We start from the raw sequence: 18,416 nt of genomic DNA, 5'->3' as shown, positions 1-18,416 counted from the left end.
CAAACTATCTGGATATTTTTTTGTGTTGTTCTAAGAGCTTTTTCATGTGTTCCTTTTGCCTGTGGTACTCCAGTACATGAGATGGGATGGATCATAAGTTTCTTTCTACCAATACTATGTTTTTTTTCCATTTTTGAGAAAGATTACAGTCCAACAAAGGCTCCCACTACCAGAAGTTTGTTTGTTGGGATGATACTTAATTTTACTTTCTTTGATTACAGCCCTCTATGTGTCTTCCTCCACTGTTCCAAAGTGTCCCAGCTCTCTTGAGCAGATTTGGGGGGATTACAAGGAATGAGAATTAGAAAAGAAAGAGAATTAGAAAAGAAATCTCTTCCTGCCCCCCCCCCTTCTGATATAGGAAATATCCCATCTATATTGTATTGTTCATGGGTACTTGGTATCCAACCTAGTATTTGTATCCTTTGACTATCACTTACAATTTCTCCACTTTATAGTGGAAGAGCAAGTGTGTGTGTGAACGAAAGTTTATTTCCACTTTTATTAGGCTGGATAAAATGTTATTGCATTGTACTGACTTACTATGTAGATGACAATATATTTATCCATAAGGCAAATCGCTTCCAAACACAATGAATGATCTTGTGTTTTTCTTCCACAGTCTGTGGCACTGTACAGGTTTGCATAGGAAGTGTAATTTCTATTATAAACTATGTCAGGCACACAAGCCATTGAGCGCTTTATAGGTCATAACTGTGAATTGTTCCCAGAATGCTTACAGGAAGGCATTACAGGATGCAAAGCACCGGTGTAATGTATATTGGAAAATAAAAACACAACTTCTTTGGGCCATGCACTGAGATCTCTACAAGATACAGCTTTGGGGGGGGGGGGGGAATTCAAATGCAGCCCAAGCTGATTTTTGTAAAATGTACAGATAAAGCTGATAATGAGCTTTTTCTCTATAAAATGAAGTATTTCTCCAGTTTCTGCATAGTAATGCATTTCCTACTTTTAACTGAACAAGATTATTGATGAGAAAAAATACATATCTTATCAAAAATGTTTTCCTTTAAAATGTTTTCCTTTAAAAAGTTAAAAAGCAACCACTTTTAAAAAACCACACACACACACACAAAGAAAAATATTTTCTCATTTATGAGTTTCCAGATATTTATATGTCCTGACAATAAAACTGCAGACTATCTGGAATTTTCCAGATAGTTGATTTTACCTGTAAAACTAAAGAAGTAATTTGTGTTCATAGTCTGAGAAGAATTAAGCAAACCTTATTAGTGTTATAAAATTTATCGGATGTGCTTATATCTTGAATCCCGTTTTTAAGGAAACAAACCTCATTGACAAATGCTATATGTGTGCACTCTTGTTGTCATTTTACTATAAAAAGAAACTTTTATGTTTGCCACTTCCTAAGCACTTATGTTTATATTAAGATTAAGAACATTTAAAAAAGTGTTGTGAATTTTAAGGATTCCTCTTTCTTGGATGCTGACATTCCATTCCTCTCAGTATTAGCTTTTGTGGCTGCACCGAAGCAAGAAGAGTGACACTGGCAAGAAGGAATAATTACCTCAGGCCATTAGAATGAAAATAGCACAATGCAGGATTGTCAGCATCTTTTTTTTTTTTAGAGGCATTTTGCTGATTATATTTCTGTGTTATTTCCAGAACTCTGAGTCACCTCAGTGTTTTTTCAAGGGCTAATGTGACACATTGTGAGCAAATGCTGATTACACATCTACAGATCATCAAAATGACATTGGCCTGCAGTTTGAAAATCCCTGATGGGTTTTTAGTGCTGCACCTTGCATTAGACACACTGCTGTCTGTGGTCATGGTTGTAATAGACAACATGGCCTTGCTAGCTGGAGGATTCTAGAAGTCATAGTCTGAAAAGTAATTTTTTTCCATAGTCTGCTGTAGTTGTTCAGTGCTGTGAAATGCTATTTGCCAGTGGCAGGGGAGGCATTTTCCCATCTTTACCTGTAAACCATTCGGAGATGGTGGTGGAAGGAGGATGCACCTTGCAAGTCAGCACTGTGCAAGTGTGCTGTTTTTAACTAGTTTATTTACTGTTTTTTGTGGGTTTTGGGGGCTATGTGGCCATGTTCTAGAAGAGTTTCTTCCTGATGTTTCACCAGCATTTGTCGCTGGCATCTTCTCTGAAGATGCCAGCCACAGATGCTGGTGAAACATCAAGAAGAAACTCTTCTAGAACATGGCCACATAGCCCAAAAAACCCACAAAACACCATGGATGCCGGCCATGAAAGCCTTCAACTTCACAGTTTATTTATTGTTTGTATTATTGATACCTTGGTATTCAGCCATAAAGGCTCTAACTTACACAATTTTTAATCAGACAGTTCCCTGTGCTCAGTCTTACAATCTAAATAAGATACAACACACAAGGAAGGGGGAATGACAATGAGGGATGAGATGTAGGGCCTGAATAATGCGTGCCATGACATCTCAAACAGCACTGCGTCAAAGATTTTAGATTTTAGGAGAAACCTCCTGACAGTAAGAGTTGTTCAACAGTTGAACACACTGCTTTGGAATGTGATGGAGGCTGGAAGGCCATCAGTCATCAAGGGGTGTTTTGATTGTGTGTTCCTGCATGGCAGTGGGTTGGACTGGATGGGCCTTGTGGTCTCTTCCAGCTCTATGATTCAAAGAATAACATTACCTTTTTCAAAGGTTTAAGTAGTAAAGGAGAAGATATACAGTAGGTAGGGAGTCTCTTTCATATTCATCATGCTGAAACCACATAGAACATGTGCTTCTGTGAAGTTGTCAACTTTGAGGCAGAATTCAGTTTTACAGCCTCAGCATGATAACAGCTATTATTATTTTGTTCAAGGTATAATGTGTCTATAATGCAGTTTTATTTTTTATTTTCAAAAAATACACAGAAAATGAATAAAATAGTCAAAAATCCCCGAAATGCCTCCCACAAAAACAATGAGCTCGTACAGACAGGCCAAAATAAAGCTGCTTTGGGTTACTTTGGAGGTATGCTGTTTAAATGATGCATGTGTCCTCTTAAGATTCCTGTGTCATTTAAACAGCATACTTCCAAAATAACCTGAAGCAGCTTTATTTTGACCTTTCTTTACAGGCCCAATGATAGAAAAGGTAATTGTTACATGAAAAAGTACCATGATACATGTCTATGTTTATATGTTTTCATATAACAAATACTTTTTATGACATTGTTTTTCAGAGGGCCACTATACCCAAAAGTAACACAGGCAATGTTGTTACTTTTAAGGGATTCTGGATTTTACTAAGAAACAAAACAACCCTGAACCATGAACTAAGAAAGAAATGAACTTCTTTTATATCATTTGCAAAGGGCAAAGTAGCTATTAATTTTTCCCTCCATTAGAACACAAATTGTAATGTGAGAAGTATCTTTGGGCCTGTACAGGCAGGCCAAAATAAAGCTGCTTTGGGTCACTTTGGAGGTATGCTGTTTAAATGATCCATGCATCTTAAGAGCCAGAAGCGGCGCCAAAGCCACGCTTCCAGGAATGCAGCTTTGGCACAATTTCTGGCCTCTTAAGATGTGTGTGTCATTTAAGCAGCATACCTCCAAAGTGACCTGAAGCAGCTTTATTTTGGTCTGTCTGTACGGGCCCTTTAATAGGTGGTTCCTCCATTTGGAGTGAGATTAACTATTTTATATTCTTTGGATTGGGGTTACCAAATATAAAGGGCAGGATCCCTGACCCTTTAATGGTGTTGTAGAAGAGGGAATTTCAGAAGATGCTCCTTAGGTGACAAGCAATGCCTGCTGAAAAACCCTTTTCTACACAAACGTTAAAAGGACCGGAGCCTTATCCCTTATGACACTTGGCAACTCTACGTGGGATGGCAACCATAACTTTAGCTTTGCTAAAATACATTTGTATTAAACACTTTTACTCAGGTGGTGGATATACATGACAGAATTTGAGAACCTCACTTTTATATCATTTCTACTCCAGTAGGAGGGAGGTGATTTTAACAGTGTAGTATTTGGTAAATGTTTCTTGGTCAAAACATTATTCTGAATATCTTTTTTTCTTCTTCTTGAGACAATAATGATTTTCAAAATGATTTAATACAGGATGGATAGTGTCTGTATAGTCCCTGCAATTTATATGTTCCTAAAAATATAATTTCTAAATGGGAAGAAGCAACATTTAATTGGGGGATATAAAACTGAAGAGTGTGTGGGTGTGGGTGTGCATGTGTGCGCATTAAATGTCTCTCTTATGTTCTTGAAATGAAGTGGGGGAGTTAAAATATTAAACATGCCTTTGCTTGATTTAAATGAATGGTATCAAAGTGCCTGAAAATTTCTTGAGTATTGTAAAGAGGCCATCTATACTTTGCTGTTAGGAAAATTATAGATATTTATTCAATCACTGAAAGTAGATGACTAATTGAGCAAAATATTTAATACTATGCACATATACTATTCAAAATAGTAAATAGGTCTACTCTAATTGAGACTGACCAACAGGATGCTAACCATCCATATTTTGATCTCATCTCAAGATACTTACATGTAAGAACCTAGGTTTGGTAAATGGTTCGCAGGTCAAATATAAGAGTGGAAATAATATTTGAAGATATCTGAAAAATAGTCAAAAAGCTTTTCTTAGATGTTGAGAATTCTTGACAAGAAAAATCCTGGCCTGATAATAGTCTTGGCAGTTTCAGACTTACTTGGTGCAAAACATTTGCACATGTCTTTGGTACAGAAAGCACTGCTTTTTGGGAAAGAAATAGGATTCTGTTTTGCCTGCAGAAAATGCTGTTTCCTGCATAGAAAATGCAGTAGTTAGGGACTCTTTCTGCACAAAATTTGCATGTGGTTGTTTTGAACAGACACCAGCCTTTTCTGCAAAGGAAACTACACAAAACAACCATGTGTTAAATCTGTGCAGAGCGAGTTTCCAATTGCAAATTCCTCCCAAAGTGTACAATTTCCAAAGATTTTCTTTTTGGCAGCATGAAGGAAAATGATAAAATTACTTTTCACTTCCTTAGAGAAGAAAATTAGAAAATAATCACATCCCTAGCCAAATTCATTCATTCATTCATTTTTTATGACGCCTTTTTCCCAAAAAGAGACCCAAGGTGGCTCACAATATAAAAACACATTAGAACAAATTCTAAAAAACAATTAAAATAACATAATTAAAACACTACAAAGTTAAAATTTAAAACATAGAAAAGTTAAAAACATATTTAAATGTACTTTCTAAGAATGAATCCCTAACTCATGACTTGGTCCAGCTATGTTTTCTCATCACACTATGCACTTTTACTACTCAAGATTTTAATAGGTTTGCTCCAATGTAAAGGTACATAGAATTGAAATTGATGGGAGTCATGTCCAATTGTTCTATTGGTTTTAATGTCCCTGTTAGGAAACTCAAGATTATTCATTATTCATAAAGCACAGAGCTTTATTGAAGAATATATGTAGGTGTATAAACTACAGTAATGTTTCATTTCATGTTTCTAGGGCATCCTAACTTTGTTTTTCAGTTCCCTAACATTGATTTAGAAAATGTACACAAGTGGTTTTGAGGAAAATATATAAATGGGAATAGGTTGTGCCAGAGTAACATTTCACCCAGAACCATGATATTAAAGTGTGAGTGTGGCAGCTTGAATGTGAGAAAGCCTTAGTAAGCTATACATTTCACTTGCCAGCCTTGGGGAAGTCACTGTTATTCATCCTTAAAGATTACCAATCATTGCTTTGAGTTTCTTTAAAAAGAAGACTGGCTGCCATGAAAAAGAGTGGTGAAAGGACACACAGTCAAATCCTTTTAAAACCCTTCTATAATTTGTGCCACATAATGCCAAGAGACTGACAAGAACCTGGTTTGTTATTTGCCTTGAAATATAAATGGCAAGATACCCGTGTGGAGGAAGAAAAATGCAGATCCACTTGAGCTTGATGAAACCAAATGTAGATGTTTGGAACAAACTAAGATTATCATTTTTGGAAAAATCCCATCATCCCTAAGGTATTTCCATGATACAAATCACAGATAATGGGATAGTGGAATAATAAAAAAATGGAATTTGTTGGCTACGCTAGTGATCAGTCTGCCTCCATTTTAATTTCTTCTGCACCCTGTCAATCAAAATACAAGTATATTTCTCTATTTTTAAAAACCATGAAATTTAGTGGCCTCATTTTAAAGCTCATGCATCAAACTGGTTTCCTCGTACAACAAGTGATTTTAAATGTCAAATTGCATTAGGCAAATTAATTAGTCAAGTGACACAAGGATGGGAAAGGGCAGGGGGAGTTTTTAAAAGAGGAGTAAATGGTCTATTCTCTCCTTTTACTACACTTCACACCTTTCCCCTGGAGAATGTGACTGACTACTCTAATTATACTGCATGATTATATCTCCTGCCTATAGCAGCAATTTTTGTTTCACCTCTAAGGTTGTTAGAGCTGATTGTCTCCCTCCATGGAGAGATGGCTTACACTTTAATCATGTTGAAGCTGTAGGACTCAGAATTCCAAAAGGAGAATCACAGTAAGAATAAAAGTTTGGGAAACTCAATATATTCAAAGACCTTACTAAAATTCAGAGATGTATTCCATTCTAAGGATATAGGGGGGGGGAAAACCCTACATTATGTCTCAGAAGGCCATGTCGCAGCTAATTTTAAAAGTCACCAGCAATTACAATCCTTTTCATTTCTTGCCTACAGGAAGAAGGATACATTTAACAAATTTAGAGGGTCTTAGTCAAATGGTATCCCCAAAGTAATTTCTTTCAAGCTCTGGTATGCTGGCTATGGACTTATCACAATAACATGAGCAACTGAAGAGCTCTGATCACCTCAATTCTTCTGTCCCTGTGCCCAAATTTGGGGTGTTTTCCCACTTTCTTCTCAACCATCTAAACCCCAGCCTGTTTCATTCAGGAAGGTGTTTGTTTGTTTGTTTACATTCAGATGGTTCATGCAGAAGCACAAATGTTCATTGAGATGTTTCCTCCATGAGTTACAACCTATATTTAATGGTGGAGAGAGGAATCATCAACTCCAAACCTATTTTGATACACTTCATAGATTAGTGCACCAGCTTTTTTATTCCAGTGCAAGGTGCAGAATGTAAATGCACAGGGACAGATTCGATTGCACAGCTCTGTCCATGGATGCCTGTCCCAGGCTACTCTCAAATCTTTTAAAGAACAGGATTTTCCCATTCTTGAAAAGGTCCGGGAGAAGCCCAGGTCAGGTACGGGATGAGTACTGCCCGGGGACTGAGCTATGTGAAAGAATCCATCCTTGTGCATTTACATTTCGTACCTATAAAAACTGGTGTGCTAATCTCCCTCTATTCTTCCGTAAATGTCTGTGCAGCTCTTTGCATTTTGGTTTAGCTTTCTCTTATGAAACATTTTTGTGTGAACTCTGGATAAATGGCAAGCTTTCCTCACTACCATTCAGCAACCGTTTTATATTCAATGAACAATCTTGGGGTATTAGGTGGAAAAGGCCTGCCTAAAGCCTTGCTAAATGTATCCCACCAGCCTCCTATTCTGATGCCTGATTGAGAACAGAGAGTTGTCTAGCAACTGGCAGGTCACAGGACTCAGCTGGTGGTTGCTTTCAGGTTAGCAGGTCACATTGTGGAAGTCTGCAGTGGAGCAAGGTCTCCCTTTGCTGAATATTGTATTATGTCCATTAGAATAAATTTACACAAATTTCTGATTGTAAAGGTTTATTCTTGGGGGGATGTTTCAAGCAGCATGAAAAGATCACCTTTTCCTTGCATTATGACACTCTGTTGCTTCCCAGGCATGGCACTGTATTTCTTGGCTCCAACAGCCTACATTCTAACTTGTCTGCTGATCACTTGTGCAGTGACTTGACAGGATATTAGAGTGGAAATGTTATATATTTTATAATAATATAATATCTTCCATGATTTGAGTAAATTTGGGAACTTAAAACGTAATCTTTATAATTCAGAGCTTTCTCACAACCCTTTCCTCTTTCAAACTGTACATTTAAATATATTTACATTTAAATCATCTTCCACTGAAATGGTATCCCTTTAGGTTGTAAACAGTGTTTCAACTGAAATCACTCATCTCCATCCTCTCACAGCAAGCAGCCAAATAATCGCAATATATTGTCATGTTTTTAAAAATATGTATTTGTCCAGCCCTGAGGGTACACAAATACCATTTCTATCTTCTTGAGGTCTCAACAACACCAGTTAATGAATAACAAAGAGGAACTTTGCAACTGTCAATGGCCTGGAGCAGGCAGAGCTTGGCCAATGATAAAACGAGAGTCAAACAGCATATGGCGAATGGCCATAAGTCTTCCTTGGGTGCATCTACACTGTAGAAATAATGCAGTTTGACACTAAGTGTTGTAGCTCCAGCCTATGGAATCATGGAATTCATAGTTTTACAAAGTTTTTAGCCTGCTCTGCCAAAGAGTGGGGTTGTCTCACGAATCCCAGGATTCTATAGGATGGAACCATGGAGCCCTGGTGGCGCAGTGGTTAAATGCCTGTACTGCAGCCATTCACTCAAAACCACAAGGTTGCGAGTTCAAGACCAGCAAAAGGGCCCAAGCTCGACTCAGGCTTGCATCCTTCCAAGGTCGCTAAAATGAGTACCCAGACTGTTGGGAGCAAATTAGCTTACTTGCTAATTAGCTTACTTGCTGTTCACCACTATGATCTTTGGAATAGCGGTATATAAATAAAACAAATTATTATTATGGCAGTTAAAGTGGTGTCAAACTGCATTATTTCTACAGTGTAAATGCATCCATTACTCCTGCCATGACATAAGATTTGCTCCTGCCTTGAACTCCTTTTCCTGAAAATTTATCCTTTTCACTTAAAGCCATTTTGAGTTTCGAATTACAAGTTGTTTATTTGTTTCATGTTGCCTTCTTTTCTCTTTAAAGCAGACACAACAACAGAGGCACCAGCAATATCAACAACCACAATGGTTGAAATTCGGAAGAGCAGTGTCATAACAACTGAAATCACCTCTAAAGTAGAGAAACTCCCCACAACAGCCACTAGCAGCAACACATGCTCCTTGGGAGAGACAGAGGAAGAGAAGGCCAAGCGGCTCCTTTATTGTTCACTATGCAAAGTTGCTGTCAACTCAGCCTCGCAACTGGAGGCACACAACAGTGGTGAGATGTAGCAATTTTTTGCCTGACTAAAGAGCCCTGCAGTTATCTTCCACTGATCATATTAGATTGCTTACAATAAATTGAGAAATGAGGTGGCAGAAACCCAGCAATTACATAGAATGTATTAACTATTAGAGAATAAACATGATGTGGAAAAAGTCCATCACAGAAAATAAAAAAGAGGAATTCTGCTTCATATCAATAATAATATATAATATAATTTATTTATATTCCGCCTTTTCCCGGAGGAATCAAGGCTGATTACAGCAAAAATGATAAGAAAATACAAATAAGAATATAATCACAATATACATAATGTTGGGAGAATCATGCCCCTATCCTAATAATAAGATTTGTCAAGTTTCATTGCCAATCTTGGTTTTTGGATGAATGTGACTGCTTAGGCTCTTTCACCTTACTTTGCTTCTTTCTGTTTATTTCCAATAAAAAACTAAGCATTCATTGAAAATACTGTCTGTAACAGAGGATGCACAAGCCAATGCATATGAATTTGTAGAATTAGGCATCTTTCAAAAGTCACAATAAAATTGGCTTTTATTTTTCTCACATGGGCAAATCAAACGAAAGTTAATTGGCTAAATACATATGTTTGAATTAAAATCACTTGTTTCCATGAACTGCATTTAGGCGGTACAACTCAGACTAAATGTTTTCCGTGTCACTTTTGAAAAGACCATCTGAAGAGCTCTCTTGAGTCTTCCATGCTGTACCTGTTACTGTATTACATAAATTACTGTTTAATGCAGATGTTTAAGGTAATTTGAAGGTCTAACTAGGAAAAGGCTATACTTCTATTTGGGTAGATCAGTGAAAGCAAAACCATTCAATAAAGGCATAATCAACCATTATGTAAGACCCAATGATTCAGTGGGTCTAATCAAATTGGGACTGCTGTTAGGATTTTGCCAATTGTCAAAGAAACTTGCCAGTTTGTTCCTTCATTCTCTAACTATATAATCAAGGGCCGCATCTTTGCTGTTAAAATACATTTAGAATAATTATATTGTATGCAGCAGATAGAACATTCCATGGTTCCATGTTTAATACAATTGACCTCTCTAGGTGCTCTTACGTTGTTACACTGTAATCACTTGTGAAGCCACAAGCATGCAGCAGATTCATTTTTATAATCTTACATCAATATTTTCCAGCAACATGGTTATTGATTCTAATTCTAACTTTCAACATTTTCTGCTGTACAGATATAGAAAGGATTCTGTAATATGAAAAATGGATATGCGTGTGTCACTCATGGTGCAATATCCTTTCCAATATTTTTTGCATCTTGTACATGACTTACTCAGATATTAAATACCTATGGGCAATACCATTAAAATTTTTGCTAATAGAGCAGTCCTATGAAAGAGCAGCAGAAGAAATGAAGTTTCCAAGCTCTGTCATGCTGATCAGTTGGGTAGAGGTAGCTCCAGAGCTAATTTCTTCTCATTTTGTTGTGTGCTGGGGGAATGAAGCCATCTGCATATATAAGGCTTCTTTTGATTTGCCTGGACACACTCATCTTTCTCCTTATTACCATTTGACTACTGAGGTAGAAGTGCAGTGAGAGTGAAGGTTCCTACCATGACAATAAGAAGGCTTCCAGGACTGGACCTTCTACTTCTCCTTCCACAGAGAAGGAATTTTGCAACGTTTTGTGGCTTCTTAGATAGCTTCTTGGGAGCCATAGTGCTGTAAATACGACAAAGTCTGAGCAGGGATTTATAACTAACTTACAAAGGGTGCCTCTCTAACCTTGGGGTGAAGCCCTCATTAACCTGGTATTGTTAAATTCTCTGACATAAGGAACCATCTTTGAATTTTGTTAATTTTAAATCCATAAAGGGTTATGAATTGCTGTCACCTTGATGTCTCAGCACAAAAAACAGAACAGTATCCCCGCTTAAATTAATCTGTCTACAAAATAAAAAAAAACAATACAATATGAATCATACAGTAAATTCCCATATATGAAAACAGTAAATATCCCTCACTCCATATAGAATCATGGTGTTTGCCTCCGTTAGGACTTTCCCCATTAACCTGGATATTTTTTGAATGCAACAATTAAAGTTTGTGTTTTGGTATACAATCAGCTCTTCCTATACACGTATTTTTATACATGGATTCAAGCATCCACAGTTTGAAAATGTTCAAAAAAAGGTATAAATTTCAAATATAAAACCTTGATTTTCCATTTTTTATAAGGGACACCATTTTGCTATGTCATTATATTTAATGGGACTTGAGCATCCATGGCTTTTGTTATACATGGGTGATCTTGAAACCAAATCCCAGTGTATAACAAGGGTCCAATGTATATGGAAATGCCAGTATTGATTCCACATTTGGTTGATCCATGACATTTTTTTTACAAAGTTGTCTTCCATCTAGTATAGTTTGCTTGTGTTTTCTTTAAAAAAAGAAACCACATTTTTAGTGTTATTAGAACCACTGTAGGTTTAATCTCCACCACCAACTCTCCTCACTTCTTTTGTGTCGTTTTAGTTTCATCATTTCTTAGCCACTGACAATGAATCTCAAACAATGGATAATCAATGCATCAGATTATCTTTGTTTCTCATCTTAACTCTTTCTTATTATTTTAAAGAAGTAGACAGTATAAAAGTTATGGATACAAATCTTTTTTCATTCTTATGCAAAACTTTTGTTCCTAGCTGATAAAGATTATGAGTGTATCTACACTAGCCATTTAATCTGGGGCCAGTCTGAATCATTTTGATCTGGACCAGCCCCAGACCAACGATGGTGGCAAACACACGCATGAGACTGAATCTGGTGAGACACTGTGTTATGTGCAATCTTGTCAGGTGTGCCAAAACTACACCAGCCCCAATGGCCCATCTCTCTGTCACTGCAGCCTCACCAAGCAAGCAGCTCCCTGTGAGAACCTGGCCATCGTCATCACTTCTGCTGAGGTCATAACAGAGCAGCCCATCTTGTAATCAATAAGTAGTGGGTTGTTCTAAACCCCTCATTGAAGCAATGACACTCCAGGCAGGATTTGCACAGAGCTCCTGCCTGCAAGAAAGCAGTGGTGGCAGCTCCAAAAACAAGCCAACCCCTTTCCCTGCATTGCTCAGCACAGGGAAGAGGAATGGGACTGCTCTTTCCATGTGGCTGACTAAATCGGGCCAGATCAGACCCGATCCAGCAGTCCATATGTGCAACAAACCCGAGATCGCTCTGGAGTAAGTTTTTCCCAACTTTGCTTAGTTAGGGCAGATGTCAGGATAAGGACCAGAAAACACTATTTTCCCCTGGAAGTAGTTGTACATAATGAAGACTACCAGCACCAGCTTCAGGGTGAGTGAGGCATTTTTCACTGCTGTAGACAACTCCTTTGCTAATTTTTAAGCATCATTCAAAAATATGTGCAAATACAATCTATTTTACAAGAAAAGTATTTGTGCAAACGGAACATACTTTGTGCAAAGATATATTTTGCACATAATGCAGTATTTGAAAGCAAATAATATTTTTGTGAAAAATCCCACAATGCAAAATGTCTGTGAGAAATTCACAAAAACTTGTCATGTGTCAGAATGTGTGGAGATGCCCTTTCTCATCGAGGACAAAAGCACTTGCAAATATTCTTTACATCCCTAGGAAAGGTACCCTGAAGTCCCAGGATCTTCCCACTGTTGAGGCAGTAAAGGCATGAAACAATTCAAACCAACCTGACGCCCATTGTTGAAGTCTTTGGGTGCAATCCACCAGGAAATTATTTCCATAAAAGAATCACAGAAACAAAAGGAGCTTAGGAAAGGTAAATATGCTGTTGTGTAGTTTATGTTACTTTCAATGGGTCCCACATAGTCAAAAGTTTCCTCTGAAAGGGCCCTTTGAGAGAGTGCCAGTTATGTCAGTACCATCAGCAAGATTTCAACCTCGTGTTTAGAAACTGATCTGAAAAGTATTATGGTGACTCAGACAAACATCCTCAAAAGCTATCATGAGTCTATTTTCCAGTGGCAGTGCAAGTTTCATTAACAGCTAGTGGCCATAAAAATGAGATATCCATTTAACTTCATGTCAGGTCTCCTCTGCCATATCAGTACAATTTAATGTCAGCTTGCTTCAGTTGTACATGGGTATCATTCAATAAGTAGATGTGAGGTAATGAAATACGATACACTGCTTGGCTGTTATCATAGTAATGTGGAGAATGCAGATTGATGTCTCTTGTGTCACATAATATAAACAGGTTAAAACATGAGATACTTCTAGAGAGATGAAGGATGCTTACAACTTGTTAAAATGACTTCTGTTTCCCTTGTCTAATATCTCCAGGCACAAAGCACAAAACTATGCTAGAAGCTCGAAATGGAAGTGGAACAATCAAAGCCTTTCCCAGGGCAGGAGTCAAAGGGAAAGGACCCATTAATAAAGGAAATACAGGACTTCAGAACAAAACATTTCACTGTGAAATTTGTGATGTGCACGTAAACTCAGAGACACAACTTAAACAGGTAACTATGTGAGAATGCATCTATCATTGCTCCCATTGATATACATTCAAGGATAATAAGGATAGCTCAGTTTACACATTACGATAGACCCTCAAGTTTTTTTTTAGTGTTCAGGGCTACTGATTACCTTATGATCAAGGGGCATCATATATTGCACCACCCTTTGTGGTGTGTGTGTGGCATCACTACTTTTCTGCAACTATACTCTTACTTCAGAAACCTGTTTCACTGTCCAAGAAGTCACAGTGTTTGATATGGGACACATATAGAATAAGAAAGTAGCTCATCCATTTGAATGCAACCTGTCTGTGGGATCTGAAGGTGGTCTTGTATGCACCTGAAGCTATTAGTAACAATGATGGGTGAACTAGCCTTCCTATTCTGTGGTTTGTTTTCTTTTTAATCTACACAGTGCCGCGCTGATTTTTTGTTGTTCGTGATGCTTTTGTTTTGTTTTGGTATGCATTTCTAGCTGCTTCAAGTCAAATTTTTTGAAACTGTCATAGGTAGAAAATTGCTATCTAAGTTACAATAATTAAGAATGCCTTAAAATGCTTTGTCTTTTCCATCTGCCATGTTGTATGTTTAGCAATATTATGTAACCACTTATGTGGTGATGGGGGGGTGTACGTCCCATAGAAGAGTGACTAATTTTCTTAGGTGTATGGGTCGTGGTTTTTTATGATGAATTCTTCTTTGGAACTCAGAAGCTTAAAACTATTAAAAAACAACAACCAATTTTCACTTTAGACCAATTCAGTCTTTAAGGAAGGCATTTCATAGCCAGGACACAACAAACCCATCTTACCTGTTCTTTTAATGATGAGGATGATATTGACCTAAATCCTATTAATAGTCTTGACTAGAGTAGACCCATTGGACCATTTGGATTTACTTGAACTTGGATTCTCCATTCAACAACTGATTTGTTGGGTCTGTTGTAGCTGGAACTAACCAATGGGATTCAGATCATTTTTTTATCTCAACGTTTTGGGCTGTAACCCTCATGAATAGGTTATAAAATAAGAACGTAGGATGAAATCATTGCAATACAATATAAAAGACTTAAGAAAGGTGTCTCAGATATGGTTGCCAAATGGACTTTCTGTTTAGGCTCTTTACAGAGCTAGACCTGGTTAACTTAAGCAGAGCACATCATATTCTTTCCCAATTGGAGATAAGTTAGCAAAATGTTTTATGACTCCTCTTATGAGAGAGACACCGCTGCTTTCCATACACATAAGATTTTGAAACTGAAGTAGATTTATGATTGGGAATAATCAGTGTGTCAGTGGAATATATCAGACCAATTGTTTAAGGGTGGTCGGACATATGCAGTACTAATGACAACTGAAACCATGCTATTTCTTAATTAAAAACAAAAATAACAAAGGATGCTTACTTTTAAACAGCACATAAGCAGTAGAAGGCACAAAGACAGAGCTGCTGGGAAGCCCCCGAAACCCAAATATAGTCCTTACAACAAACTCCAGAAGGGAACGCACCCGCTTGGCGTAAGCAACTTATTTTTCTGCATAGTGTTTTATGATAATATTGATGGAAACATAGTAAGGCAATGATTCAATTGTGTATTTGAAAGCACGTTTTTCTCATTATGGCAGAACTGTGTTTCAGAATAATTCTGGTTATATTTCTTCTCAGCTGAGGTTGCCTTGGGTAGCACAGCTTATAAATTAGGCATTTTGGATGGAAAAACTGAGAATCCTTCATTTAGCATGTTCAGGAGTCATGCTGGTTGGAGAATTCTGGAGATCTCTTGCTGCAGATCTGGAAGAGCAACCTCACTACTCATCCTTTTGCTGCAGAAGTGGAGCCGGAGGTATAGCTGCAGGGAAGGTGGGGAAACGATGACATTGTCCCATAATAAGAATTCTACCCCACCCCATGATATTTTTCTTCACTCCTCAAGTTTCTCACATTGCAATAACTTAAACTTCAGTCAAGCATTTAGAAATAGAGTTTAGGCAGCCAGAGAAAAGAGGCAGGCAAAGTTACCAGGTGACTGCAGACACAGGAAATATGAGCTCTGTGTGTAAGCAATTTTCAGTGCCTCCCTCTCTGAAAGGCTAGAAATTTGAGGGCTGAAAGAAAATTTCACTGGAGGAGGACAGAATTTTCATTTGGGAGGGCAATGTCTTCATCTTCCGCCTCTGTGATTACACTCCTGAGTATTGCTGGCTGCTGCCAAGTCACTTCTTTCCTTCCCAGTATGGCTGTGGCAGAGTCCTTGGGGCATGACAGCTCCTGGGGGAGGGAGAAGCACAGAATGGTGTATGCCACAACACATGCTTTGATGTAGGGCCTGGGCCTAAATCTCCATCCTGATCTTCTTGAAAGAAGGGCGCGATTAAAATGTAAAGAACAAGGGGGAGATGACGTAAATAAAGATGACTAACTCTTCAAATAATTGTGTTGTTACGCAACAGGGCTGAGAATAAAAGTACCATGGTTAGTAGAAGGGTAAGAAAATATGGAAATTTTGGAGTATTCCTAAACATTTAGATTAAACAAAATTCTCAAAAAATTCCCCATTTGTCCCAATGTTTAGGATTATCATAGAAATAAACTCAGAGCGTGCAAAAAATATTTTTCCACTTCCCATTTTCTTTGTTAGTGCCTATAAACCTTGTAGTCTGCTTTTCTGTCTGGGGTTTCCATTTACTTTACATGTTTCCTAGGCAAAGCAATTTTGGGAGTGGATAATCTAAACAAACAGCACTTCTTGTTGCTTCTTCTTCCTCTTCTTCTACAGGTAAAACTTGTATTTACAAAGGAACCTTCAAAACCAATGGCTCCACGGATCCTACCTAACCCATTGGCAGCTGCTGCAGCAGCTGCTGCTGTGGCTGTAAATTCTCCCTTCAGCCTTCGAACCGCCCCACCAGCAACCCTCTTTCAGACTTCAGCACTTCCTCCGGCTCTTCTTCGACCAGCCCCTGGGCCTATACGGACCACCCACACGCCTGTCCTCTTTGCCCCATATTGAACTCAACAGAGGAATTAATTGTACTGCAATAATTTTTCAGAGCAAGAGCAAAACAAGAACAATGAACTATGCAGTGTTAATTTATAGTTTAAAGTTTTAAAAAATATATATGTATAAATATATATATATGTGTGTTAAAAAAATATGAAGTGCTAGGACTTTTGATAAGAGCACTGAACAAATTCTAAAGAGGGGAAAGAGTCAGCATTTTCTCCAGATGAGTCATCCTCTTGAATACTGACAATTTTAGCAGAGATTCTGCAACATTGGTTCATAGTTATATAAATATATACATATATATATTAAAAATGTACAAAATCATTTTGACTGTGCTTTTTGGCACATATCTCCCTTGCAATGGCATTCTTGCTTAAGAAACAACTAAACGGAATTGTCTAAAGGGCATTAGCTGGCTACAGTGTACATAAAATACTTAATTCTGTAGAATAAAAGGAGGGGGGATCAAACACTGTGAATAGTAGTAACTCTTACCGATGGTCCTGCCAAGACAGCATTTCCTGGGTATTTATCTGAGTAAAACGTAGATGCAATAGATGTCTTGTTAAACACTAGTATTGTGTCTCTATGTATGCCACCAGATTCATGAATGAAGGAGACATTAATCCATCATCTCTCTTTGATAAGCCACCACAATGATCATAAGTTTAGATAGCCTTCTGGGCAAATTTACCCTGAGAATAAGTCTTGATTATTCACAGCCGGGCCTATGTCTGAATAAAGGTGCATAAAGCTGCAGTATTAGTCTCTGTCCAGTTTTAAAATGATGTGAACAGTGACATTTTGGAACTTTGGAAGAGAAATTAAGAGAGGAATAATCTCATTGCAAGTACTAAGAACTTAGAAACAGAGCCAAAAGAGTAGCAGTTTTCTCTGTGCCTTATCACATGCAGTCATAGCAATCTCTTTCCTGGGAGACAGCTGTACAAGCGTGCTTTTTGTCAAATGTACTTTCCCAGCTAGAAAAAGGATGTGCTTTGAAAACCATCTCCCAAGGAAAGAGAACTGAAGTAATACAATGTTATGAGGTAAGGCACAGAGGAAGTCACTACTCTTGCTCTGTTTTCATTTTGTTTTCTCACATGATAAGGCTCTAAATGAGCAGCACTGGAACTGAATAGAACAAGGTGGCATTTTTGGGAATATAAATCCCAGAATCCACTGATGGAGTCAGGAATTGTACAGTGGACCCTTTCCATTTGCAGGGGTTCGGGTCTGGGAGCCCCCACGGATGGCAAAAAAATGTAAATGGGTACACTCCATATTATTCAGTGGATGTGATATGCACACAGACTTGCCATTTAATAGTATGGGGCATGGTGATTTATGAGCCTCTGATATGAAGGACCCACTGTAGTCTTTAATGTATAACATCCTAAGATCTGCTATTCCATTCTTTCCAAGCTGTAACTTATCTGCCTTACTCACTTGCTTCGTCACAAGCTGCTTTTGAAATTTCTCTGCATTTTGAAATGTATTATTTAGTGTAATTCATAAAGGTGGAACACTTACTGCTGAGGAAGGAGGAGAAAGTTCTGCTGCTCATGTCGGTTCTTGTGCTGTTATCTGGTTTAGGTTTTCTCATCATAACTATCAAAAACAGACAGTGACCTCAATCCAGTTCCATGTAGAGCAGACCCACTAAATCAATTGCTGAACAGCCAATTAACTGAAATCCCAATGATTATGTGGGTCTAC

At 37.8% G+C, this 18,416-nt stretch overlaps 1 protein-coding gene across 3 annotated transcripts in view; it reads left to right on the top strand.

The window, feature by feature from the left end:
- Nucleotides 1-17,941, top strand: part of ZNF385D (zinc finger protein 385D) — a 443,232-nt gene extending 425,291 nt beyond the window's left edge. For all 3 annotated transcript variants that reach the window (XM_042477445.1, XM_042477444.1, XM_042477447.1), the window contains 4 exons: nt 8,946-9,182; nt 13,515-13,693; nt 15,106-15,207; nt 16,467-17,941. In XM_042477445.1, the coding sequence (XP_042333379.1) occupies nt 8,946-9,182; nt 13,515-13,693; nt 15,106-15,207; nt 16,467-16,700 (752 nt within the window). In that variant the 3' untranslated portion in view covers nt 16,701-17,941. The remainder of the gene's footprint in view (nt 1-8,945; nt 9,183-13,514; nt 13,694-15,105; nt 15,208-16,466) is intronic.
- Nucleotides 17,942-18,416: the final 475 nt, after the last annotated feature.

This window comes from Sceloporus undulatus, chromosome 6, assembly GCF_019175285.1.
Source record: "Sceloporus undulatus isolate JIND9_A2432 ecotype Alabama chromosome 6, SceUnd_v1.1, whole genome shotgun sequence".
Classification (NCBI taxonomy): Eukaryota; Metazoa; Chordata; class Lepidosauria; order Squamata; family Phrynosomatidae; genus Sceloporus; species Sceloporus undulatus.
Note: the sequence above shows the minus strand (reverse complement) of the source record. Positions and strands in the feature narration are given on the sequence as shown.